At 55.3% G+C, this 21637-nt stretch overlaps 1 protein-coding gene across 2 annotated transcripts; it reads right to left on the reverse strand.

Moving 5' to 3' along the window:
* Window positions 1–3453: 3453 nt before the first annotated feature.
* On the reverse strand, window positions 3454–16102 carry PGF (placental growth factor). Of its 2 annotated transcripts, XM_063090881.1 has the most exons (7): window positions 15662–16102; window positions 14394–14436; window positions 9944–10140; window positions 9160–9236; window positions 7133–7162; window positions 6966–7028; window positions 3454–4359 (listed from the first exon to the last, which is right to left on the reverse strand). In XM_063090881.1, exons 1-7 carry the CDS (start codon window positions 15734–15736, stop codon window positions 4332–4334), a joined length of 513 nt encoding a protein of 170 aa, XP_062946951.1. In that variant the 5' UTR covers window positions 15737–16102; the 3' UTR covers window positions 3454–4331. The 2 variants fall into 2 exon arrangements, with proteins under 2 accessions (XP_062946951.1, XP_062946952.1); XM_063090882.1 differs by lacking the exon at window positions 6966–7028.
* Window positions 16103–21637: the final 5535 nt, after the last annotated feature.

Genomic DNA, 21637 nt, shown 5'->3' on the forward strand with positions numbered 1-21637 from the left:
CTTATAACATCACATCCCACATTTCTCCTTCCCTTGCGCATCATGCTCTGGACACACTGGGATTCCTTCTAGCCCTTTCTATTAGCTGTGTCCTCTGTTTGGAGTGCTCTTATCCATCATCCTCACAGGACCATCTCCTGCTGTTCCTTCAAGCTTCACCACAAATGTCCCCTCTCCAGAGAGGCCTCCCAGTCTAGGGTACTGTCCCCCAAACACTCCTGTTCACCTTTACTTGTTTTTTGTTCTGTTTACCTACTGTTGCATAATGAACCACCTTGAAACAACTTGTTCTTATGATATCTTATGATTCTGTGGGTCAGGACATCAAACAGGGCACAGTGGGTACAACTTGTCTTTGCTCCATAAGGTCTGGGGCCTCAGCTGAGATAACTGTAATGGCGGGGAGCTGGAACAGTTCGGGGTTGGCTGAGCATCTCTCTCTCTCTCTCTTTCTCCACATCTCTATATGGCCAGCTTGAGCTTCCTTCCAATATGGTGACCTCAGGATAGATGGACTTCTTACATGGTAGCTCAGAGTTCCAAGAGACCAAGGCAGAAGCTACCAGTCCTCGTGGAAGCTGAGCATGGAGCTGTTATAGGATCCCTTCTGTTCTTGTCCATTGATCAAAGCAGACCCAGGTCAACTCAGATTCGAAGGGAGGGAAGAATGATCTTAATCCTCAAGTGGAGGAATGTGAAAGAATTCAAGGCCATTTCTAATACGCCAGAACCACTTTTTGAAAACAATACCTTTTCCTATTAATTTATTTGTTTACATGGGTAACTTGCTTATTGAGCAAACAGGGGGATACAAACAAGCCAGTTTTTTCCCCTCCCTTCATTGCTTCTTGATGAACTATGTTGGTTCTCCTTTTCCTGCCACTTAACAGCATCTTGGGCAGAATTTCTAATGTTCCTGCCACTTTAATTTATTAAAGGTCCAGCCCCATCTAGGCTGGTCCATCCAAATAAAGACTAACCTTTTCCCTGTCCCAGGCAGGGCCTGGATTTGGCCCAGGGGAGTGGGGAAGGATGTGGTCTGTCTTTGTACTCCGTCTTCCCTCTCCCCAGGCCCTTTCTCTTTCACACAGATCAGGAAGGAGAGATTGTGGCCATTTCTTCTGGGGGATATGAAGGGACCTGGCATGACAGGCATCCAGATGCCAGCTGTCTTGTGAGCTCACTGCAGGGCCGCCCCACACCACCATTCCCTGATGTGAGAGATCCCTTCCAGCTCTGTATCTGACACCCCTACCCAGCTCCTGCTCCAGCCTACACCCTATAGCCCATCACCTGTGAAGGCTCCTCACCTGCAGGCCTCCCTCTTGGGAGAATCTGGGTGAGGCAGCTTAAGACATCCACCTTCTGCCATGTCCACCTGACCCACAGGAAACTTCTGCTGGATGCCCCTCCATCCTCCTGTCATGCTTCCGTTCTGCAGTCCCCCCAGCTCTTCATTCAGATAGTGCATGGTCTAATCTGAGTAGCAAATCCAGCTTCAGGGAGAGGAGAGGAGGGAACATCACCCCAGGATTCCAGTGACCCCGTCTCCATTTCTTTCCCTCCCCCTCCCTGGCATTCTGATTATGGAGAGTTCGGAAGGAGGTGCTGGGTGATGTTTGGGTGGAGCAGAATTACTTTTGCCATGTCTTAATAAATCCTGCAGGCAAGTGTCCAGCCCCAAATGGTTTCTTCTTTGTTCCAGAGTGTGAAGTACTCAAGACGCCTTTTTACTTAGCTCCGAGTCCAGCCACCATTCAAGATGCAGAAAAGCCCCCCTCTCAAAATCCTCTAATACACGATCATGGTCTGTGTTTCCCCTTGAATGTGAGACCCATGAGAGCAGGGTCCCTGTGTGCTTTATTCCCCACCACATCCTTAGTGCTGAGAACAGTGTCTGTTACCTAGGCGGTGCTCCACAGAAACATGGCAAGTGAATGAAGAGGGCCCCTTAAGGCCTAAATGATCCTTTCCTGCTTGTTCCTGCTGTGAGACCCCTGGCCATGGATGTAGATTTCTGCTTATGGCCTCTGGGAGCTCCCCTGCTTTCTGTTTAGCAATCTACAGGGCTCACTGGCCTGGGCAGAGAGGCTGACCTCCATGTGGACGATCTCATGGAGCTGAAAACCTTGGAGATGCTACAGGGGCTGGACTGGGGTCTTCAGGGCTGAGCCAGAGGCCTGCCCAAGGGGAGGGGTGTTCTTTTCAGCTGCCAGTCGGTCAAAGGCCTTGGCTCAGAACAGCTGCAGCCAATGCAAAGCCTGTCCCCTGGGGCTGATCCACACCCTCTCTGTGATCACCGGCCAGAAGCACATTCTGACCAGAGCGTCCTCCAGGGTGCCCAGGCCTCAGTGAACAGAAGGTCGAGGGCAGCCGCCTCAGCAGGGCCATTCCACCCTGCTGGGCCAACCATGGCTTCCCTCCAAAGCCCGAGGTGGGCGCCCCCCTCCACCGGGTCCCTGTGGGTTTCTCCTGGGCAGCATCAAAGGAAGAAATAGGGCTGAGGAGAGAATGGGAGTTCCCCTTCGTCCAACACATATGACACGAAGACACTCACACACCTTGCGGGGCAGAAGCAATGGGAGTCTGATAGTAGGTTAGTGAGCGGTTTGGGCTTAAAAAAAAAGTAGAATTTCTTTTCATGTCAAGGCATCAAGAGGACGGCAGAGGAAGTTGGGAGGTAAAAGACAGAAGTGGGGCAGATCCCTGCATCCAGCAGCTCCAGCAGGCTGGAGACACTGCCATTCAGTCCCCTGGGGCCCAGGCCAGGCTGTCTCCCTGAGAGCCTGAGGAGTCTGGAGCCCCCATTCACTTGGGATCCAGACAGCAGGCACTTGACTGGGTGTAGGGTGGCCCTGGGGGGAGAAGGGGACTGTGCTCTAGAATTTGAGGGTGTTCAGAGGGGGCCAGGGCCAGGCCCCTCCTCAACTTTAAGGCCAAGACTAGATCTTGGGAGCTCCTCGCTAGGGGAGGGGTGGGCCGCAGGGTGCTGCAGGAGCAGGCCTGAGCTAGCCCCAGGGCCTGCTGAGAATGGAGCCTGGGACCGCACTAGAATGTGTCAAACCAGAGGGCCATCTAGGTTGTCAATGCTAAGCCCCTCAGGTTAGAGATGAAAACAAAGGCAGAGGGAAACCCGGTGCCACTTGGCAAGTTAGAGAAGAGCCCAGGCCTCTGACTCCCAGTTCAGGGCTCTTTGAATCTCCATCAGTCACATTGCCTTCTTGGGCCTCAGTTTCCTCAGGTGTCAAGAGGAGGAAGGAAGGAGAAAACTGACATGTTGCCATGACCTGTGACACGCTCTCTCACAACCTGGGCAGGTTTTTTCTCTGAGGAAACTGAGGCTCAGAGAAGGCGTTGTGCCCTTTCCATTGCCCCATTGTCCCTTCACCTGTCCTGCTTCCTCGTTCTGCTGTTGCCCACTGCTCCAGCAGACACACTCTCACGCATGAGCTGTTTCTGGACTAGAATACTTTATTCAAGAGAATCTGGCTTTGCAGTCAGATGGCCCCGCAGGGGCAGCTTGTGGGGTGTAAGGGCCATCGGAGAACCTGCTCCCCTTGCCACGGCCTCGGGGCTAGGACACGTGGGCTCCTCCCCTGGTGACCTCATCTTCATGGGCTGGGCTGCTCTTTGTCCAGCCTGGGGCCCACTCTTTCAGTGTCCCTGAGAGGGGGCAAGATGGGGGTGCCTTGTCTGGAAGGAACAATGTCCCAGCATAAGCAGGTGGCAGAATGAGAGGAGAGACCATAGGGGACAAGGAGTGGCAAGAGCCCCCAGGCAACCACTGTTCTTTCCAGCTGAACGTTCTGATCTCCAGGGCGAAGAGATGCTGCCAGGAGGAGGAGGAGGCGGCGGCGGAAGGGCCGATGCCCTCTGCCACTGCCTGCCCAGCCATCCAGCAGGGGCCGTGGCAGCCAAGCAGCCTCCTGCACCCCTACCTTAGCCAGGGGCTCCCTGCACAAGGGCTGCTTTTCTGGGCAGAGCCCGAGGCCCAGGAACAGGTGGTGGGTCCTCCTCTCTGTCCTTCTCCAGTCCCCTGAGACCCCCGGGGCCTCTGGGGCCTGGCTTGTTCCTCGCAAGGCCACATCTTGCTTCTTCCCAAGCTGAAGCTTCCATGGGTCTGTGGCTGGCTTCTTTCTTTCTCTCATGTCTGTTTAAGGCACTGAGTTCCTGAGGGTCCTGTCCCTCCCTGTCCCTCGTTTGGAAGGAGCAAGTCATTCAGCAGGGATACAGTTCGCTAATAAATAGAGGGCAGGTGCCAGCAGGGAGGTAACAGAGTGACGGTAATAAATACACGAGCTGGGGCTGGGGTCTCTCCGCCGAGGGGCTGGTTACCTCCGGGGAACAGCATCGCCGCACCTGCCAGAGAGCAAACACAGATGGGGGAGACGGGGTGTCAGCACTGTGCAGTGCGGGGGCCCCTCCTGTTGTGGGGGTGCAGACCCAGAGGGGAAGCTTGGACAGGGTGCATGGGAGGGATGCAGCACTCCTGAATCCCTGCCTGCACCGAGGCCAGCAATAAGCTGGGAGCCACCTTGCACCAAGCGCGTACCCAGTGCCCAGCCCTGCACTGACCACCATCTCATTTACCCTTAAGAACATGGATTGAGGAAGGTGCTGTTAGGATCGTCCTCTCGCAAATGAGAAGCTGAGGCCCAGAGAGGTTAAGAAACTGGCCCAAGGTCACACAGCTAGTCAGTGACACAGTCACACTTGAACTCAGTCTGGCTTCATGTAATAATGCCTCTGGTTACCCCCTAAGACAGCAGCAGTCTTCAAATGGGGTAACAGGTATCCCTAGACATATATGAAGACTGAGTATTGATAGTTTTAAAGAAATCGATTTTCAGCCTGCACATGCACGCTGCCTTAAAATTGCTTGCGTGAGAAAGTGCTGGAAGTCTGTTTCCCCATCCACAATTGCCCTTCTCCCTTCAGAAAGGAAGAAAGCATCTTGCCCATTGCAAATCCTTTTAAAGTGCTTTGCCTCAAGGCAAAAGTATTTCCGGGGACAGGAAACAAAAGAACAGTTTGAGATACTGGTGTAGGTGTTGAGCAAAGAAATATGGCAAATGACTGGGTAACTAAGCCTTTTGCAGGTCAGGTGGTTTCCAAGTCTTTCCACAAAATTGAAGAACAACTTAACCGAATAGTCAGCCAGTATGTCCTGAGGAGTAATTTTTGTTAGCAGATCACCTTGAGGCTTTGGCAAATAACTTGGAAGGAACTCAAGTAATTGGGTGACATCCAGTCCCATTTATTTATTTATGTGGGCATGGTTTCTCAACCTTTTCATCTATAAAAAATAATAAACAGGAATGGAATTAATGCTGGATCCTGTCTCAGTGTGGCAGGAAGTAACATTCATTAACGGATTCATTAACTAATTGAAAAGAGGTAGCTACATCCAGCTCATTGAGAAGCATTCCAATAAGGTTGATTGTACTTCTGTGTTTAACATTTATTAAAATATGATGTATTTGTGCTGTTGTGATCAAGTGCAAATAATTATTTTGGTCATTTATTCCAGGAGAAAACTTAGTTTTATGCTCACAGGAAATTTAAAATAATCCAAACTCGTATGCCATTTTTGTGGCAGATAAATACAAAGTGATAAATAAAAAACTTTTGAAACATTAAAAATAATATTACATTGGGTTCAGATTCTGTGGGGGAAGTGAAATGGAAGTACAAGTTCAAGGAAAAAAGAAGGAACATAAATAGGTAACTATTAACGGAGGGTTCTCACGTATTTTTTTTGCTGTTCGTTTTTTTAAAAGTGGGTGCCAGTGAGTATTAAATCAGGATGGCATATTCCATAGGAAACACCTGAAGAGTGAATTATATAATAGGCTTATATTTAAAAATTAATATTTATAATATGCCAGAAATTATATCCTTTGAAATTATTTATAATTATATTGAAATTTCAATGTCAACTTAAAAATGAGCAAGGGAGCACACAGACTTCTGGAATTCTTTCAGGAGGTTCCTGAATGAGCTGTTTGAGGACTGCTGCCCTGGGAAATGAACTGATGGATACTTTCGATCTGGGGCTGTGGGGCTGCAGCTGGGGCCCTGAAATGACCTCATTGCCAGCTCCTTCCCCAAATCACTGAGTGGGCCCAGGGGAGAAATGAGGGCCAGAAGCCTTAGGGGAAGGAACATCCCCAGAATCCCTATCTTCACTGAGTGGGATGGAAATCTCCACTCAGGGAGGAGTGGGCTCCTGCGGTAGGACTTGGGTCAGGTCCGCCCCCATATCATGAAAAGATTTCCTGGAGTCTTGGAGCTGCAACAAGACTTAGGCCCTGAAAGGGAACCACAGTGTGACCAATTTGCTGTGCATGGGAAATATTTTATTTTTACTATTTACTCTCACAGAGTCAGGTTTTCCTTTCTCTAATCCTTATCTCCTAGACACACTCAGGCCTGGGACTTCCCCAGGTGTGAAGCCAAGGTGGGCAGGTAACACCAAGAGGGCAAGAGGAAGCAAGGGGACCCCATGGCAGAAATACCAGCCTGGGAGCCAGTGGGGGTTGGAGAGTGCCCCTTCCCCAGGGTTACTAGGCAGCAGCCCTAGATAACTGTTCATCACTAGATAAGCGCTGTAAGCGCCCCAATCTTGCTTGCTTGTTCACTGGTGTACCTAGCACACGGTAAGTGCTCGGTAAATATTTGCAGAATGACCAAATGTCAGTGGACCCCCTACCCCCTAATTCTACACAGAGAAAAACTGGGCTCAGAAAGGTGAAGTGATTCATTCAAGGCCATACAAGGCTAAACCAGGACAAGAACCAAGGTCCCTTGATGCTTCCTGGGCCCTAGAGCCTCAAGGAGGCACAGTTTGACTGCCCTCAGCCTTGCCTTTCCCTGCCCGACCACTAACGCCTGCTGGCAGGGCTAAGGCGGGGCTCCCCTTGGGCCCAGCCTCCTTGCCGTCCCTGGGCCCCTCGCACACTCACAGGTGGCAGTCTGTGGGTCTCTGCTTGTCTCTCTTCCTCTTCCCCCTGCCCTTGGGTCTCCTCCTGCAATAAGCCAAAAGCGTCAGGAGAGGGTGGCTGGGGTCCCCCATGCTAGGACAGGGGCTGGCAGGCCCAGGAATAGCCCGAGCCCCAGCCAGGCCACTTACCTTTCTGGCTTCATCTTCTCCCGCAGAGGTCTGGGGAAACAAAAGACAGAGGGCAGGGCGAATTAGGAAAGTGTGAGTGGGGGTCCCTGCCACCCCCCACACCTCCCCTCAGACCTCCTGGTCTTGAGTCCTGCAGTTGACACTGAGGCCACTAGGGGGTAGCATGGAGCTGGTGAGGGGGACATGGCCAGAGGGCCCTGGGCTCTCACTCCGAGAGAGAGGTGCGAATTCCCTCTTGGGGCCCTTCGCCACACCCTTCTGCACTCCTCAGCCTCCTGGCATCACATCTGGGTCTTTCTGAGTCTGTTCTCTGCTGCTTCACTTTCTCTGTTCACTTCCTCCCCTTCCTTCCAGGGCGCACTCTGGAAGATTCCTCAAGGACAGAAAATGATGGGCAAGGCCGGGGACTGGGGATGGTTGCTGCCAGCTCGGTCTGCCTGTCAGGGCGCTGCCCTCCCCCACCAGGCAACAGCCATGTTCCAGCTCTGCCTCGAGGGGCTGTGGCTGTTGGCCCAGAAACAAGAAGAAAGGTGTCCCTGTTGCCGAGCCCATTGGAAGGGGACAGGGCCTCAGTCTTCCCTGGGAACAGTGGTTGGAGGCATGGGACAGTTGGCTTTGGGGCCAGAAAATGCTGCCCTAGGCTGGCCTCTCCCTTGGGAGCCAGGGCAGGGCACCAGGGCCTCTTGGGACTGCCTGGTCATACCTCACCATATTGGGCAAGTCAGAGACATTCTCGGAACCTCAGTCTCCTCATCTGCTTGCCCCAGAAGAGTGGCTGTGAGGACAAAGCTGATGTAGAAGGTGAAAGGTCACCATCCAGCACTGTGCCAGGAGCTATTGTTAAATGGCTGATCCCTGGCTGGGAGGGATGGGAGGAAGCAGGTTGAGGCAGGGCCCCCAGTTCTGGCACAGTGAAGAGGGCCTAGCAAGAGGTGCAGCCAGAGCCCTGGACGCTCGGCAGGGCCACACCCATGGCAGTACAGGGGCTACTGGAAGACGTGCTAGTGGCCACGAGAGGTAGCATGAAAAAAACGCAGGCTGAGGAGTGAGACAGGCTGGAGCTCAGATCCCTCCTCCCACACTCACTTGCTGTGGCCAATCACATAACTGTATGAAACCTGGGTGTCCTCATCTGTAAAATAGGGGGGCAATAGTACCTACCTCCTATGATGGTCATGAGAGCAGGGGCCCTGTCTGTCTCGCTCACCACTATGTCCCAAGCATCTAAGACAGTGTCTGGCAAACAGTAGGTGCTCGATAAATATTTGTGAATAAATGAGAGGACACATTTGAGTGCCTAGTGTGGGGCTAGGCACAGAGTAGGTGCACAGTAAATGGTGGTTCCCCCCTCTTCTCACCCCAGGCCAGGGCACTGGACCTCGAGTCTGGGGCCTTCATCCATGGCCCAGTGGTACAAGGAGCAGCATCTCAGCCTGCTTCTCTCCTCCCTGAACCTGGCTGGCAGTGCCAGGCATGCTGTTCCTGGTGACAAGTGCCCCAGGCCCAAGTGCAAGACTGGTGCTGGTCAGAGGCTCTGCAGGTTGGGGGAGGGAGAGGTGGCAGGGGTGCCGCAACTTTAAAGAAACCACAGTGCCTCCTTTCTTCTGCCCCTTTCCTCCACCAGGGCTTGTCCTTTTCTCTGCTTCTCAGCCCAGTCTGCCCCCTCCCAGGGGCAGGCAGCATGGACCGGGGCTCTCTAGACTCACACTGTTTTTGTCTCCAAGCACCTCTTCCAGGGGCCTGTGGCAGCTGCCTCCTGTCTTGGAAGAGGGGACAACGTGCTGAGGCCTGCAAGTCTGGGAGGGACCCAAGCTTCCTCTTCCCCTGTCACCAGCCGCTGGGATCAGCTCCCCACGCAAAACTGCCTGGTGGGGGTAGAAAATGAATGACGGCTGCCCCCGGTCCCTGACTTCCTTGGTCTTCCTCAGCTGGGTGCAGCCTCTGCCTCCGTCCCTGCCCTGGGGCCCATCTTTGCTGATGCTGCCTAGTGCAGGGGACCTATCCTTGCTACCCACCTGAGGACCTACCTGCACTCACAGCGTACGTGCTGAGAGAATGTCAGCTCCACATAGGACGGCCAGTCCCCAGAGCGAATCTTCAGGAGCTGCGAGAAGAAAAGGGTTGGCCCATGGGTTTCCAGCACTCTCTCCCCTCCCCCCATGTGAGGAGGACCAGACTCCCCATTTCCCACCAGCCCTCATTCTGCTTTGAGTGTGGGGCAAACAGTGCTCACACCTGCATGGGGATCTGAGGGAGGTCTCTGTCCCTCCCTACCCAGGACCACCAGTACCGCAACAGTACAGGAAGGGGACCCATGTTCTGGAGGCAGAGAGACCTGTGTTCAAATCTCAGCCTTTCTACCTCCTGAGCAAGTGAAATAACATCTCTGAATCTCAAGTTCCTCCTCCATGAAACAGGAATGACACCTGCCTCAAAGGTGTGAGCAAAGCTCAGGGGCTGAGCTTGCTCAAGAGGGCACCAAAAGCTCCTGGTATAAACAAGGAGTTCTTTAATACAAGTAGATTTCTTTCCAGCCTCAACTAGATATCCTGAGTCAAGACAGAGTTTGTGGAGGCCTGACAAAGATGATGCAGATGGAGGCGAATGGGCTCAGAGCCAAGACGGGGGCTCAGGAAGGAGGGGCCCTGTGCTGGGGAGGTAAGGACACTGGCCTGGGAGTCAGGTTCCAGTCTCAGGATTGTGGCTTGCCTCCTGCCCTCTCTGAGTCCCTCCTAGTGAACAGGTCCTGTGGCCCCACGAGCAGGGTGCAGAGGATGGCAGGCGGGGCGACAGTGAGGAGAGCCTTCCTACCTGCATGGTGACATTGACCGTCTCCACCGGCACACAGTGCAGGTTCTCATCACCACAGCAGCCGGTGCAGCGCAGCAGGGACACACAGGATGGGCTGAACATGTGCTCCACCTCACTGGGGTACTCAGTCACGATGTCCACCAGCCTCTCCAGTGCCCGGCAGTAGCTGCGGCCCCACACTTCCTGGAAGGGCACCACTGCAAGGATGCAAGAAGGCTGGGTCAGGAGAGCAGGGACCTGCTCCTTGAAGCCCCAGGCCTGGCTCCCGAGACCCTACCGGGCCTTCCAGGTTCAGCCCACACCCCCTCGTCCAGGAAGCCCTCAGCCCTATCTGAGCTCCCTCTGCCCTGAGCTCCCGATGTGATCCCTCTGTGATGCCTGCTGGACCTCAGCTCATCTGCTGGACGGAAACCCCAGTGGACAGAATCTCTCAGTGACCAGGGCTCTCTGCTCTGTTCTCAGCTCGCACCCATGTCTGCCTTAGTTCCTGGAAGCTCTGAGGAGAGTGCCCTGCAGCTCTCCAGGCAGGCCCTGTTCATCTTTCTCAGGCCTGATCCGGGACTGCCTTCGTCTTGGGGAACTTGCAGGGAACAGTCATTTCTGGGGTCCTGGGGGGAGGGCTGGCCTTCCCCTCAGTCCTCTGCTCAAAAACCTTCCATGGCTCCCTCATTTCCTGCCCCTCTCTGTGCCAGCTCCTCCACCTGGCAACAAGGACCACATCCAGCAATGCACCCTCCTGCCTCTCCAGTTAGTCCGACAGCCCTCACACTGGGCCAGGGCAGCATCACATTAACTCGCGACTTCGGGCTCTTGCGCTTCGTGGTCCATCTGGGTGCTGTCCTTTCCCCTCATTTCTACCCAGATGAAGCCTACCCCCACTTCTCAGGGCCCACCTCCTCTCCCAAGCCTTCTCCAACTATTCCACTATGAACAGATGTTCCTCCCTAGGGCGTAGCTTGGCCCCAGGGCTTGCCTTATCTTGGTCATTGGTGGCTCTTATCTCCTTTACAACCAAATTGAGACTCTGAGGACAGGGACAGAGGAGGTACCCGGTAAACACGGGCTAAGTAATTCCTGATTGATTAGGTGATAGTTCACAGAGGATTATCAGGGACATCCCCAAACCCCACCATGTCCTGGTGGTCATGAATGGGATCTTTTGAGAGCTGAACTGGAACCCCTCAAAGATGCTGCTTCTTCGGGGCAAGGCCACACAGAGGCTCACGGGGAGTGGCAGAGCCAGGAAAGCTGGCTTCTAGTCCTGGCCCTATACCGGCTGTGCAACCTTGGAGAGGTCATCAACCTTTCTGGGTGTATCCATTTCCTCCACTGGGGAAAAAGGAGAAGGCTGGGAACAGACGGTTGCCAAGGTCCCTCCCACTCCGACAGACCGTCCATGATTTTGTGCACACAGCCCAGTTGGCCCAGCCTTGAGACCATGGGCCTGGGCCATCCTGCTCTGCATCAAGGGCCTCTCCTAGCAGCCCCTCACTGCCTAGGGCCCTTCCTAGGAGGCAGAAGGGGCCAAAGTCCATTCCCCTGAGCCTATGAGGATGGGAGTCTCAGGGTAATCTCAGAAGAAAAATAAACTTCAGTCCTAGCAGAGGCCCTCAGGAAAGCTGCGAGCTGGTAGAAAATACCCAGGAGGTGGCCCATCCGTGTGGAGCTGGCTGAGGTGGCTGCAGAGGCAATAAACTGTGCTTATCTGGGTGTCTGCTGCTTCGTTCTGCCCTGCTCTGCTGAGGGGGCACCAGGGCTGGGCCAAAGGCTGGGATGGGGATGCAGGAGCCTCCCCTGACTCTACCTCTCCAGGCCACTGGACACTCCCCTTGGACACAAGTGGGCAACAGGCCCTCTCCCCTAAGGGGCCCTGAAGCCCAGAGAAGTCTGCCTTTGCAATACGGGGTCAGAGAGCACCTCCCTCCCTATCGCCAGCTCCATGAGCTGTGTGTTTAGTCTAAAATCTTCGTGAGCACTACATGATTCTGAACGTTTAATCTCCACCTTGGAAAACATAAATAACAGCAGACGAATAGCCAGTCACCAAAGCACCAGTGAAGGCTCAGGCTCCAGTCCTGGGACCAGCCATCAGGGAGGGGAAGGGCAGCAGAAAAGGGGCACCTCAGCCCCCAACCCTCCGGCAAACACTCTCCCACCCACTGGGCTCAGCAGAGCTGCTGGGCCTCGGCGGTAGAAGACGGATTTCCTTTCCTCACCCCACATCCCACCATGCAGACTCTGCGTCAACAGAACTCAGGCTTCAGGGCCTTGAAATCCTGAAAGCTGCCACTTTCTGGGCCACGTGGCCAGACTGTGTCGGGGGAGGGCTGGGGAGGAAGAGAGCCAAGGCTGACTTGCCTGGCGGTCACCAGGAAAGGGGGCAGCTCACCCCTGGAGGCCCTGTCGAGGCATGTGGGAGCAACCAAGGGTGCTGGAGAGGGCTGGGCTGCAGGAGCTCAGTGACCGCTCATGCCACGTGGGCTGAGCCCCTCAAGAAAGATCTCTGCCCAGCTGCACCCGCGAGCACTTCTGCTGCTGGCCCAGACACGCTCTGGGTGGGGGTCGTGGGGAGAGGACTGGGAGGCTCCTGGCCAAGGCTGGGTGGTCCCATGAGGGCTGCTCCTGGGGCCACGAGTGGGCACTCAGCTTGCTCGCCAGCCCCGTGGGTGAGCCTCTCATCTGGCCCCCGTTGCCTACTGCCCAGGATGACAGAGCCCCAGGAGGGAGCTGTTTAATTCTGAGAGCAAGCTTCTGGGGAGGCGCCGCAGGGCTGGGCAGAGCTGCTGGCCACCAGCCCGAGCCCAGCAGGTGTCCTCTCCATGGTCAATGGCAGGGCACACAGCCAGCCTGCCACAAGGGACACCCTGCCATGCCTGCTCAGCTGCTGAGCCGTTAGGAGACCTGGTGCTGAGCGCTCCAGTTCTGCCAGATATACTGAGCAGTGTCTGAGGCATTAGGCGACCCCAGTGGCCTCTCTAAGCCTCAGCTTCTTCCTCTAGAAAATGTGAAGAATACTAATGCCTTCCTAGATCACAGCCTTGTGGTCAGGAGGGAATTATAGTAAATGCCCAACACTATTACCATGAACAGTTGTAGCAAAAACCAACATCCACGGCTGGACCGTGCTGTCTCTTGCTCTGGTGTTAGCAAGAGGGACTGGCATTTTCAGATTTCAATAACTGAGGTCCGAAGTTCATTGTACTTTTCCTGGCCCCAATACAGCCTCCCTGATTAGGATGACAGATGAGCTGACCTAATAAACCTACACTTCCAAGCCTCCTCACCCCAGATCCTGGGAGATATATACACCTGTGTCTCCTCCATAACGTCAGAAATTCTACAAGCTTAGAAAAAGAAGGAATTTAGATATTATGTGGTCTAATGCTTCCATTTTATAGATGAGGAAACTGAGGCTCAGGCATCTTTGGTAGCTGTTGTCTGAACTACACAAAAAGGCGTGGTGTGGAAGTGGGGAATACATTCCTCCCCAAATCCAACAGAGCATAATATTGTACTAGTTCCAGAGGACACAGCAAGGGGGAAGTCAATGAAGTCATGAGCAGCTACTTCTCTCACCTGCTTAGTGGCCAAGGGGCCTGGGTCTCAGCCAGAACTGGGAGAGGCTGGCTGCCAGGCAGGCAGGCGGGTGGGCGGGCAGGCCGGCCGGCAGAGGGTGTTTCCAGTCCCTGACAGCTATCACGCGTGTGTGTGTGTGCACGTCCCTACACGCCCCCTCTCCCACGGCACAGTGGTAAGCCTCAGCAGTGGTGTGTGGCTGCTCTGCACATTTTGGAGAGGCAGGGAAGGAGGAGTGAGACAGGGGGGCTGGCATGGGTCTCCTGCCCTCTGCACGTATGTCTCTTTGGCAAACGTCTCATTGCCCTTTGAAGATTCCCTCTTGATGCAACCTGGGCGGGAAGTGGAGGGGCCAGGGAGGGCGTAACTCATGTTCTGTCTGTTTATAATCAATGGAGAGGCCTGGTCAGATCCCTGCAGCTCCATCAGGGCTGGGCTGCTGGGGAGGGGCCTCACCCCTCCCTGATCCTCTGGACTGAGAGGCCTACTATGTCCAGCTCCCAGACCCCTAGTCTGACCCCTGGCACTCACTGCCCACCTTGCCCTCCTAGACCCCAGCTGCATCCTTACATCAGGCTGGGAAGGGGCTCTGAGCTGGCCAGACATCCTGGGTATGTTGGCCCCAGCCCTACTCTGTGTGCTGGGTGACCCTGGCCTAGGAATGTACCTCCCTAGGACTCTGAGTCACAATGGGGGGATCTCTTAAGCTCTGCCAACTTCATCAGCCAGGATGTCTAGCTTGTAGACTCTCCCCAACTTATTATCAGCCTGCACTCATCCTTTATGCCAATCCCTTGCCATCCTCTGCTGAGGCTTGGAAGAAAAGAAAAGAGGGACTTGGTTAGCACACATACGCCCAGCCTAGCCGGCTTACCTTCCACCTCTGATGAGCTGTTCCCAGGAGACAAAGCCCACTGCTGTGGACAGAAAGATGCAAAGATAAGGTTGGGGGGGGGACACCATGGGGCTCTGAGCTCTGGGGCCAAGTGTGATGGCAAGAGGGGAGAGGCTCATCCAAGCTCCTTCCTGCCCGATACACACACACTCTGCCCTGTCTCAGAGCTGCCTCTTTCCAGATGCAACTAAAAACCCACCGGACCCTGAGTAGGTCCCACCCCTCTCTGGCCTCAGTTTCCTCATTTGGAAAAAGGTAGGAGGATGGAGGCTTTTGGGGACCTTGTGTCTTCTGTGTCCCCCAAATCTTGCAAGCCTGCTGGGTCTCCCTTCCACCCAGCCCCCAGACAGCCTTGCTGGCCCTGCACAGCCCGCCTTGGCTGGGTGCCAGAGCCCAGGGGGAGGTGATCAGCTGGTGGGAGCTCAGGGGCTGGAGCGGGTGGCGCCATGAGCCGGTGCTGCCGGTAATGTTACACCTCTGGCCAGCTCTGCAGAAGGCAGGCGGGTGGCTGGGCTGCTTAGCCCCTGGAGGACTGCCCAGCCCACCCCTCTCCTGGGCTCGGGCTGGGGACTCCCGGGACAGTGGGGCAGCACAGTGGGAAGGGAGCTCATTGGCTTTGTCAGGATTTTGCTGCCCAAGCTGGCTTCCAGCCAGACTCACCCAGCTCCTGGGAAAAGGGCCCTGCTCACTTCCCCAGGCCCTGCACTCAGGACCTCCGGCCACCCACCCAGGAGAGAGGGCATAGTGGGACCCCTTGCCTCACCCCCCACCCACCTAGGAGCCCCTGGCTCAGCCCTAAGCCCTGGTGGGGGCAGGGCCCAGCCTCCCCACCTCCAGCCTCTTCAGCCATCCCCCCCCCCCCCGACACCCCACCAGGCCAGGTCAGAGGTCCTGGGGGTGCTTGGCTGCTCACAGCGCCTCGACTCTGACCGCGAGGGCAGGGACCCGCCTGGGATTAGTGAACAGATGCTTTTAGCAAAGCCACCAGGGCTCCAGGGGCCAGACAGGAAACCTCCCTCCCCTCTTGTGGCTTCCCTGCCCCCACCAAGATAGCCCCCAGGAGCTGCGACAACCCAGCCTGAGGTCTCCACCAAGACGGCGTGGGTACAACCTGGCCCCTGGGAAGTGTGTGGACATCCTTGGAGGTGCCGCTCCCTGGAATGGGCCAGTGATTTCAGAGTCCCGTGCTTCGAGTGCTGGGATGGGAATATCTGGGGAGCCAGGCTGGGGGTCGGGGTAGTTCTTACCTGGGGGGGCACCGTGGGCAGCGCCAGCCCAGCCAGGAGCTGCAGGAAGCACGTGGCCAGCCTCAAGGCAAGCATCTTCTCAGACGTCCCGAGCCAGGGGGCTCCAAGGGAAAACCACCATGCTCGTCCCCCTGGGGGAGCCCCTGGCACAGGAGGGGAAGAGCTGAGCGAGGGGCTGGATGCCCCGTTTACTGCTGCCCCGAAGCCCCAGCCGGTGGCCTGGGCATCCTCTGAAAGCCCGGAGGACTCGGGAGCCCGCAGGTAAGCCTGTGGCTGGGGGACCTGCTGGGGAGCGGCCCGGCAGGGCAGGGCAGGGCGGGGCGGGACAGGCGGGTCCCTGGGAGGGTCGGCCGGACGCGCAGTGCCACCCCGGGTCCTCTCGCGGCTGGGCAGTGGTCTGAAGGTGCAGTTTCCTCCTCAGCCAGCGGCTCCCTTCTGGGACCGAGGCTTGTCGGCGACTGGGTTTCAGGGGCTGGGAACCGGGGCGGGGACCCGGCGCGCCCCGCCCACCGCAGACGAGGCTCCGGACCCACTCCCGGGAGCGGCCGAGCGCGGGGCGGGCGGCCGGGGCGGCGGCGGCGGCGGCGGCGGCGCGGGCCCGAGCGCGCTGGGCCCCGCGGTGCGTGGCGGGGTCGCTCCGGGCACAGATCCCGACGCCCAGCCGGAGCCCTGCGCGCAGCTTCTCCCGGGCCGGTGCCTAGGGCGTCCGCTGACCCAGACAGCACCCTGGGGTGCCAGCCCGCCGAGGGGGCCCACAGCTTCGCGCCGGCTCCTCTGGGCCAGCCCCCTTGGGTGGCGGCATCCAGGCGTGGAGCCCGACATTTGCCACCGAGGCTCGTGACTATAACGGCCCCCGCAGGAACCGCGGCCCCCAGATCCCTGGGAAGGCAGCAGCTTGGTCTGGCGCTTCCTGGCCATCTCATGCCATCCCACAGTCCTGCGGGTGAAGAGATCACTAGCCCCGTTTGACAGAAGACACCCAGCCCCCGAGAGTGCCCCTGCCTGCATGTGGCAACGCACAGAGGCACTTCTGGAAAGTGCGCGCGCGCGCCCGGGTGGCCGAGGAACCCGCAAAGACAAAATCCAAGCCCTGGGACTCCAGACCAGCGCCCCCACTGCACTAGTCCGTTTCTGTTGCTTATAACAAAATACATATGACTGGGTATTTTATAAAGAAAACGAAATTTATTGCTTACACTTTCAGAGGCTGGGAAGTCCAGAGTCCAGGGAACACATCTGGTGAGGGTCTTGGTGGTGGCAACAATGGCAGAGCAGAGACACGCAGACTCTCCTCTTCTTTTAAAGCCCTAGAACCACGTCCCTGACCACCATTTGTAATCCATTCACTACTGCACGGTCCTACAATCTAATCACTTCTTCTAGGCCCCACCTTTCAATTAACATAATAGATTTCCCACCCTCTTAACAGTCACAGTGGGGGCCATGTTTCTAATGCATAAAACCTGGGGGATGCAATTCAAGCTTCAGTGAGTTTTGGAGGGACATAATTCAATCCACTACACCCACCTGCTACACCACCTGCTGGCCAGGAAGTCAGAGAATAGAACAGCCCAGCTGTGGGTCACCCATGGGAGACACCTCAGGGCACCTGGCTGGGGATCTGGCACTATTTCCTCCTGGGGAAGCAGTCCTCTCAGACTCTCCCTGAGATACAAGCCAAGGAGAGGCCTAGGGCACCTCCTCCTGGTCCTAGGAGAGGAGGAGCTGCTCCTAGTGGCAGGGGTCCCCGGACGGAGGTCTGTGTGTGTATATGCGTGTACGTGGGCATTTGTGTGTGACTGTAAAGACATGTGTGCTATGTGTCTGAGTCTCTGTGTGGTCTGAATGTCTGCATGTGCCAAGTGTACGTCCAAATAGGACTCTGGTGTGGGTCGGGTCTCTTGTCATCTCTGTAGGCTTGTGTGATTGTGTGTGTGTGTGTGTGTGTGTGTGTGTGTGTGTGTATCTCTGAGTCAGCTGTGCCTGAATATGGGTTTCAGTAGGATTGTCAGTTTGTATGCCTGCCTGTGTCTTTGCATGTGTGTGTCTTTGTGTGTGAATATGTTGACGGGCGTCTGTGTGTGATTGTGCATTTGTGTGTGCCACCCCTTGGTCCTTGATTCTTCTTTACCACCACCACCCTCACCACCCTCTGGGCCCAGCTCCCTGGCTGCAAGAACCTGGCAGGATTTGGAGTCATGAGTTGGCTGGGCCTGGGGATGGTGGGCCGCTGAGGGGGAGGAGGAAGGCCTGGGAGGTGGCCCCTACAGCTCACATTCCAGCCAGAGGCAGGAAGGCCAGGGCAGCCCCAGCTCTCACCCCAGTGACCTCTGCGTCCACTGCCTGCCTGCCCACCCACGAGGGGCTGCCAGAGACGCCGCCTCCTGCCTGGCCAGCCCTAAGCCTGGAGGTCCAGGAGCCAGCGGGGGCTGCAAAGAACATTCTGACGAGCTCCAACATGCTGTGTAGACAGACTCCTTCCTGGGCCCAGGGTCATGGAGGAGGGTTGCAGTGCATGTGCGTGAGGGTAAGCAGACGTGTGTCTGTGGATATCTGTATCATATGTTTGCCCATAACATCTGTGTATATATATGCGTGCATTTATGTGTGTTCATTTTTTGGATTTGGATTTGAGTATGTGGGCACAGGTGTGTATTGTGTGCGGGCGAGCATGTGCGTGCATTTGAGTATCTGTATTGTATATGCTTGTCTATACTGAATGTTTCGGGCACTTATGTGTTGGGCATATTTGCCTGTAACTGTGTTTATATAGGGCTGTGTATATTGTATATGTGTGGGTTTGTATTCATTCATTTATTCTTTCATTTACGTCATATTGCTTGAGCCCTACTGTGCTCCAGGCAGTGCCCCAGGTGCTGGTGATGTGATGTCCAGGTTCCTGGAAGTTTATGTTTAGATGTCTGTGTATCAGGGGGTACAGAGGGCTGGGGGTGCTGATGTGCTCTTTCTTCACGCCAGAGTGAACTTATTACCTTGGGCAATGTCTGTGATTCTCATAAGTGCCCATCAGTCTTTTGTCACTAAACTGGGACCATACCCTTCTAAACCTGGCTTCCTGGGTTGTGAGACGAATTAGCTAGGGTAGGCGAGGTGGAGAAACCCAAGAAGACTCCCACATTTCCATGGACCAAATAAAAGTGTATTCTTGCTCACCCTCAGGCCAGGGCAAGGTGCTGGTAGCTCTGCTCCCCTGCACTGGGGCTCCACTACCCACCAGCCACAGAACCTCCAGTAACTCCCTTGGCTTTCAGAGCCCTGGCTTCCTCCATCTGTGAAGTGGGAACAATAACAGTACGTACATCATAGGGTGGCGTGAGGACTGATAAACCACCTGGGGTGATTTATAATTCAAGATTTGATTCTTATTAGAGGAATGAAAATGCTGTAGTTACAGAGCAGACAGAGTCCTTGATGGCATGGACACAGTTAGAGCATGGTACTGATAACACTAAAGTCAAGGGTTCGGATCTCTGTACCAGCCAGTTGCCAAAAAAAAAAAATCTTATGCTTCTGCCAAGTGCAGAAGAGCAAGAAGATGCACTCACACACACACATGCCCACACACAAGTTCTCACCATCGCAATCCAGGCGATCAGTTCTCAGTTGTCACTGAGACCTGCTGAGTAGATCCAGGTACTAAAGGGACAGCAGAGTCAGTGTTCACAATTCAGCACTTAACTGTTTATCATACAATCACTTATTGTTGTTTCTGGGAGAGAATTAATATTTATTGAGCACCTATTGTATGCCAAGCGGTGTGCCTAGTGCTTTGAACCCCACAGCTCATTGAATTCTGACCACAACCCTCTGAGCTAGGTTTTAATTATTCCCATTTCGAAGATGGGACAATGGAGGCCCAGGGAGTGTAAGTAATGTGCCAATAGCCATTTAGCTACTCAGGAAGGAACAGCAATGGGAGTCAAGCACAGATCTTTCTCCAAAGCTCATTCCAGTGAGCATGAGCTCTGTCTCCCAACCAGACAGCAAGTACCTTGAAGGCAGGGTCTTCCCCTTGTGGGAGCAGAGCAGACACTTGACAAACTGACGGCTGATGTGTGGGAGGGGCAGGTGCTGACCAGGAGCTGACCCTTTCCCAGGGGGCTGGGCAAATGCAGATAAACATGAGGGGCTAGGGTGGAGCAACACCACTTGGGACACAGCAGTGCAGGGGACCCTGAGCAGCCGTGGACTGCAGTCTGCATGCCATGCTGGCAGGCCAGCCCGGGCTCCTGAGCCTGCTCACAAACGCAGGGCTTCCCACACCTGTATTAGTCATACTCTTAGCCCGAAAACGCCTGCCCCGACCCATCCCAACGTCTTGGCTTTCAGCCTCCTGACATTTTCCCATTTAGGTCTAGCCTCTCCATTGTCTTGACCCCCTGAATTTTCCCCCAACTATGACCTTTCCTTCTTTTTTAAGGACAATTCAGCATTTGCTTCCAGGGAGATGTCTCAAGTGGCCCTCTCCTTCTGACCCTGTCCTTGAGCCCTGGACCTGGGTATGACCCGAGGTGGCTGAGAAATGACGTGTCCAAGGACTGAAATTTCCCCCTTCCCGGCTGGCAGAGAGAACAGCACTAGGCAGCTCTTTGCCAAGGACTTTTTCACTTCATACTCTGGACGTGCTTTATCGCCAACAGTTGGCCAAAGTCCCCACCAAGAAGATGCTTGGTTGACCTCTGCCTTCTCCCCCTCCCTCCTGGGCAGGGATTTCCCGTGGACCACCCCAGCCTCAACCCCAAGCCCTTCTCCTTCTTTCCACACGCTTCTCCCAGGCAGGATCTGATGACTTCTCTGGCCACCAATGCTGGGCAAGATGCCCCTCATCCAGGTTCCCACAGCATCTTGAATTGCCCCTCCATGGTGGCCCCTGTCCCTCAGTGCCATGACTGCCTGGTTGCATCTGTCTTGCCTCAAAGATGGTAAGATCTAGGAGGGCAGATCCTGTGTCTTTTGTTCACCCTTAAATCCCCAGCACTTGCTCAGTGCCTGGTGCAAAGTAGGAGCTTATTGATATGTGTTGAGTGGGCCAATCCTCAGCGACTAGTCCTCTCCCCACAGAGAAAATGTCCCAAGTCGGCCCCTTCTTTACTCAAATGTCCTTCAGCTCCTCAAAGGTCCCCCTCCGAGACCCCGTACTCAAGACCTTTCAACTTGGGTGGGCCTCTTTGGCGGTGGTGGGATTTAAGTGTGGGAGAACCTCCTCCTGTTACTGTGTAATCATGTGCTGGGTTGGTCACCACAGCCCCACCAGCTCCCAGGGGACAAGGCTCATGCTTCGGGCCAAAGCCCAGAACCCAGTGGGAGGCCTGAGGTGGGGCCAAGTTGGAAGGGGGCCAGGAGGAGAGCCCATGGGTGACCAAATGGTTCCCAGGGGTAGGAAACAAGATGGCACCCGCCACAGGGGTTGGGAACAAGGGAAGCCAGGCAAGGTGCCCACAGCCTTGTCCCAGGCCTCTGGGGCGACGTGTCGTCACCAAAGGAATAGAAACCTGTACTTTGGGAGCTTGGCAGCCAGGGCTGGGTTTTTCGTGTTTTCTGTAATTATTTCCCTTTTGTTCTCCCTTAGTATTTAGTAAAGCCCTTTGTGAAAATGCCAGCTGGTCTCAGCTGTGCTAAGAGGAATGACAAAGGGGGACTCTGTGCATGCCTGGCCCTGTGCTTTAATGGAGGGACCTAGCTTCGTGGTGGCAGCAAAGGCAAGGACCACCAAGGTCAAAGGGAGACACCTCATGTCCAGACAGCCTCCCTGACACTGAGTCTTCTTTCAGACTCTTCAGACCCCAGCCTCAACAGCCTGCACTTTAGTGAAACCTGGGGGGCTGGGGGACTAGCCATCCATGGGTGCATTGAGGGAGGGCATTTGTTTGGATCCCGGTGGTGTCAGAAGCTCTCCTGAAATCCAGAGGCCAGGCACCTGCTGTGCTCAGCTACCCAAGAGCGAGGCAGTCCCTC

Source organism: Cynocephalus volans, chromosome 3, assembly GCF_027409185.1.
Source record: "Cynocephalus volans isolate mCynVol1 chromosome 3, mCynVol1.pri, whole genome shotgun sequence".
Classification (NCBI taxonomy): Eukaryota; Metazoa; Chordata; class Mammalia; order Dermoptera; family Cynocephalidae; genus Cynocephalus; species Cynocephalus volans.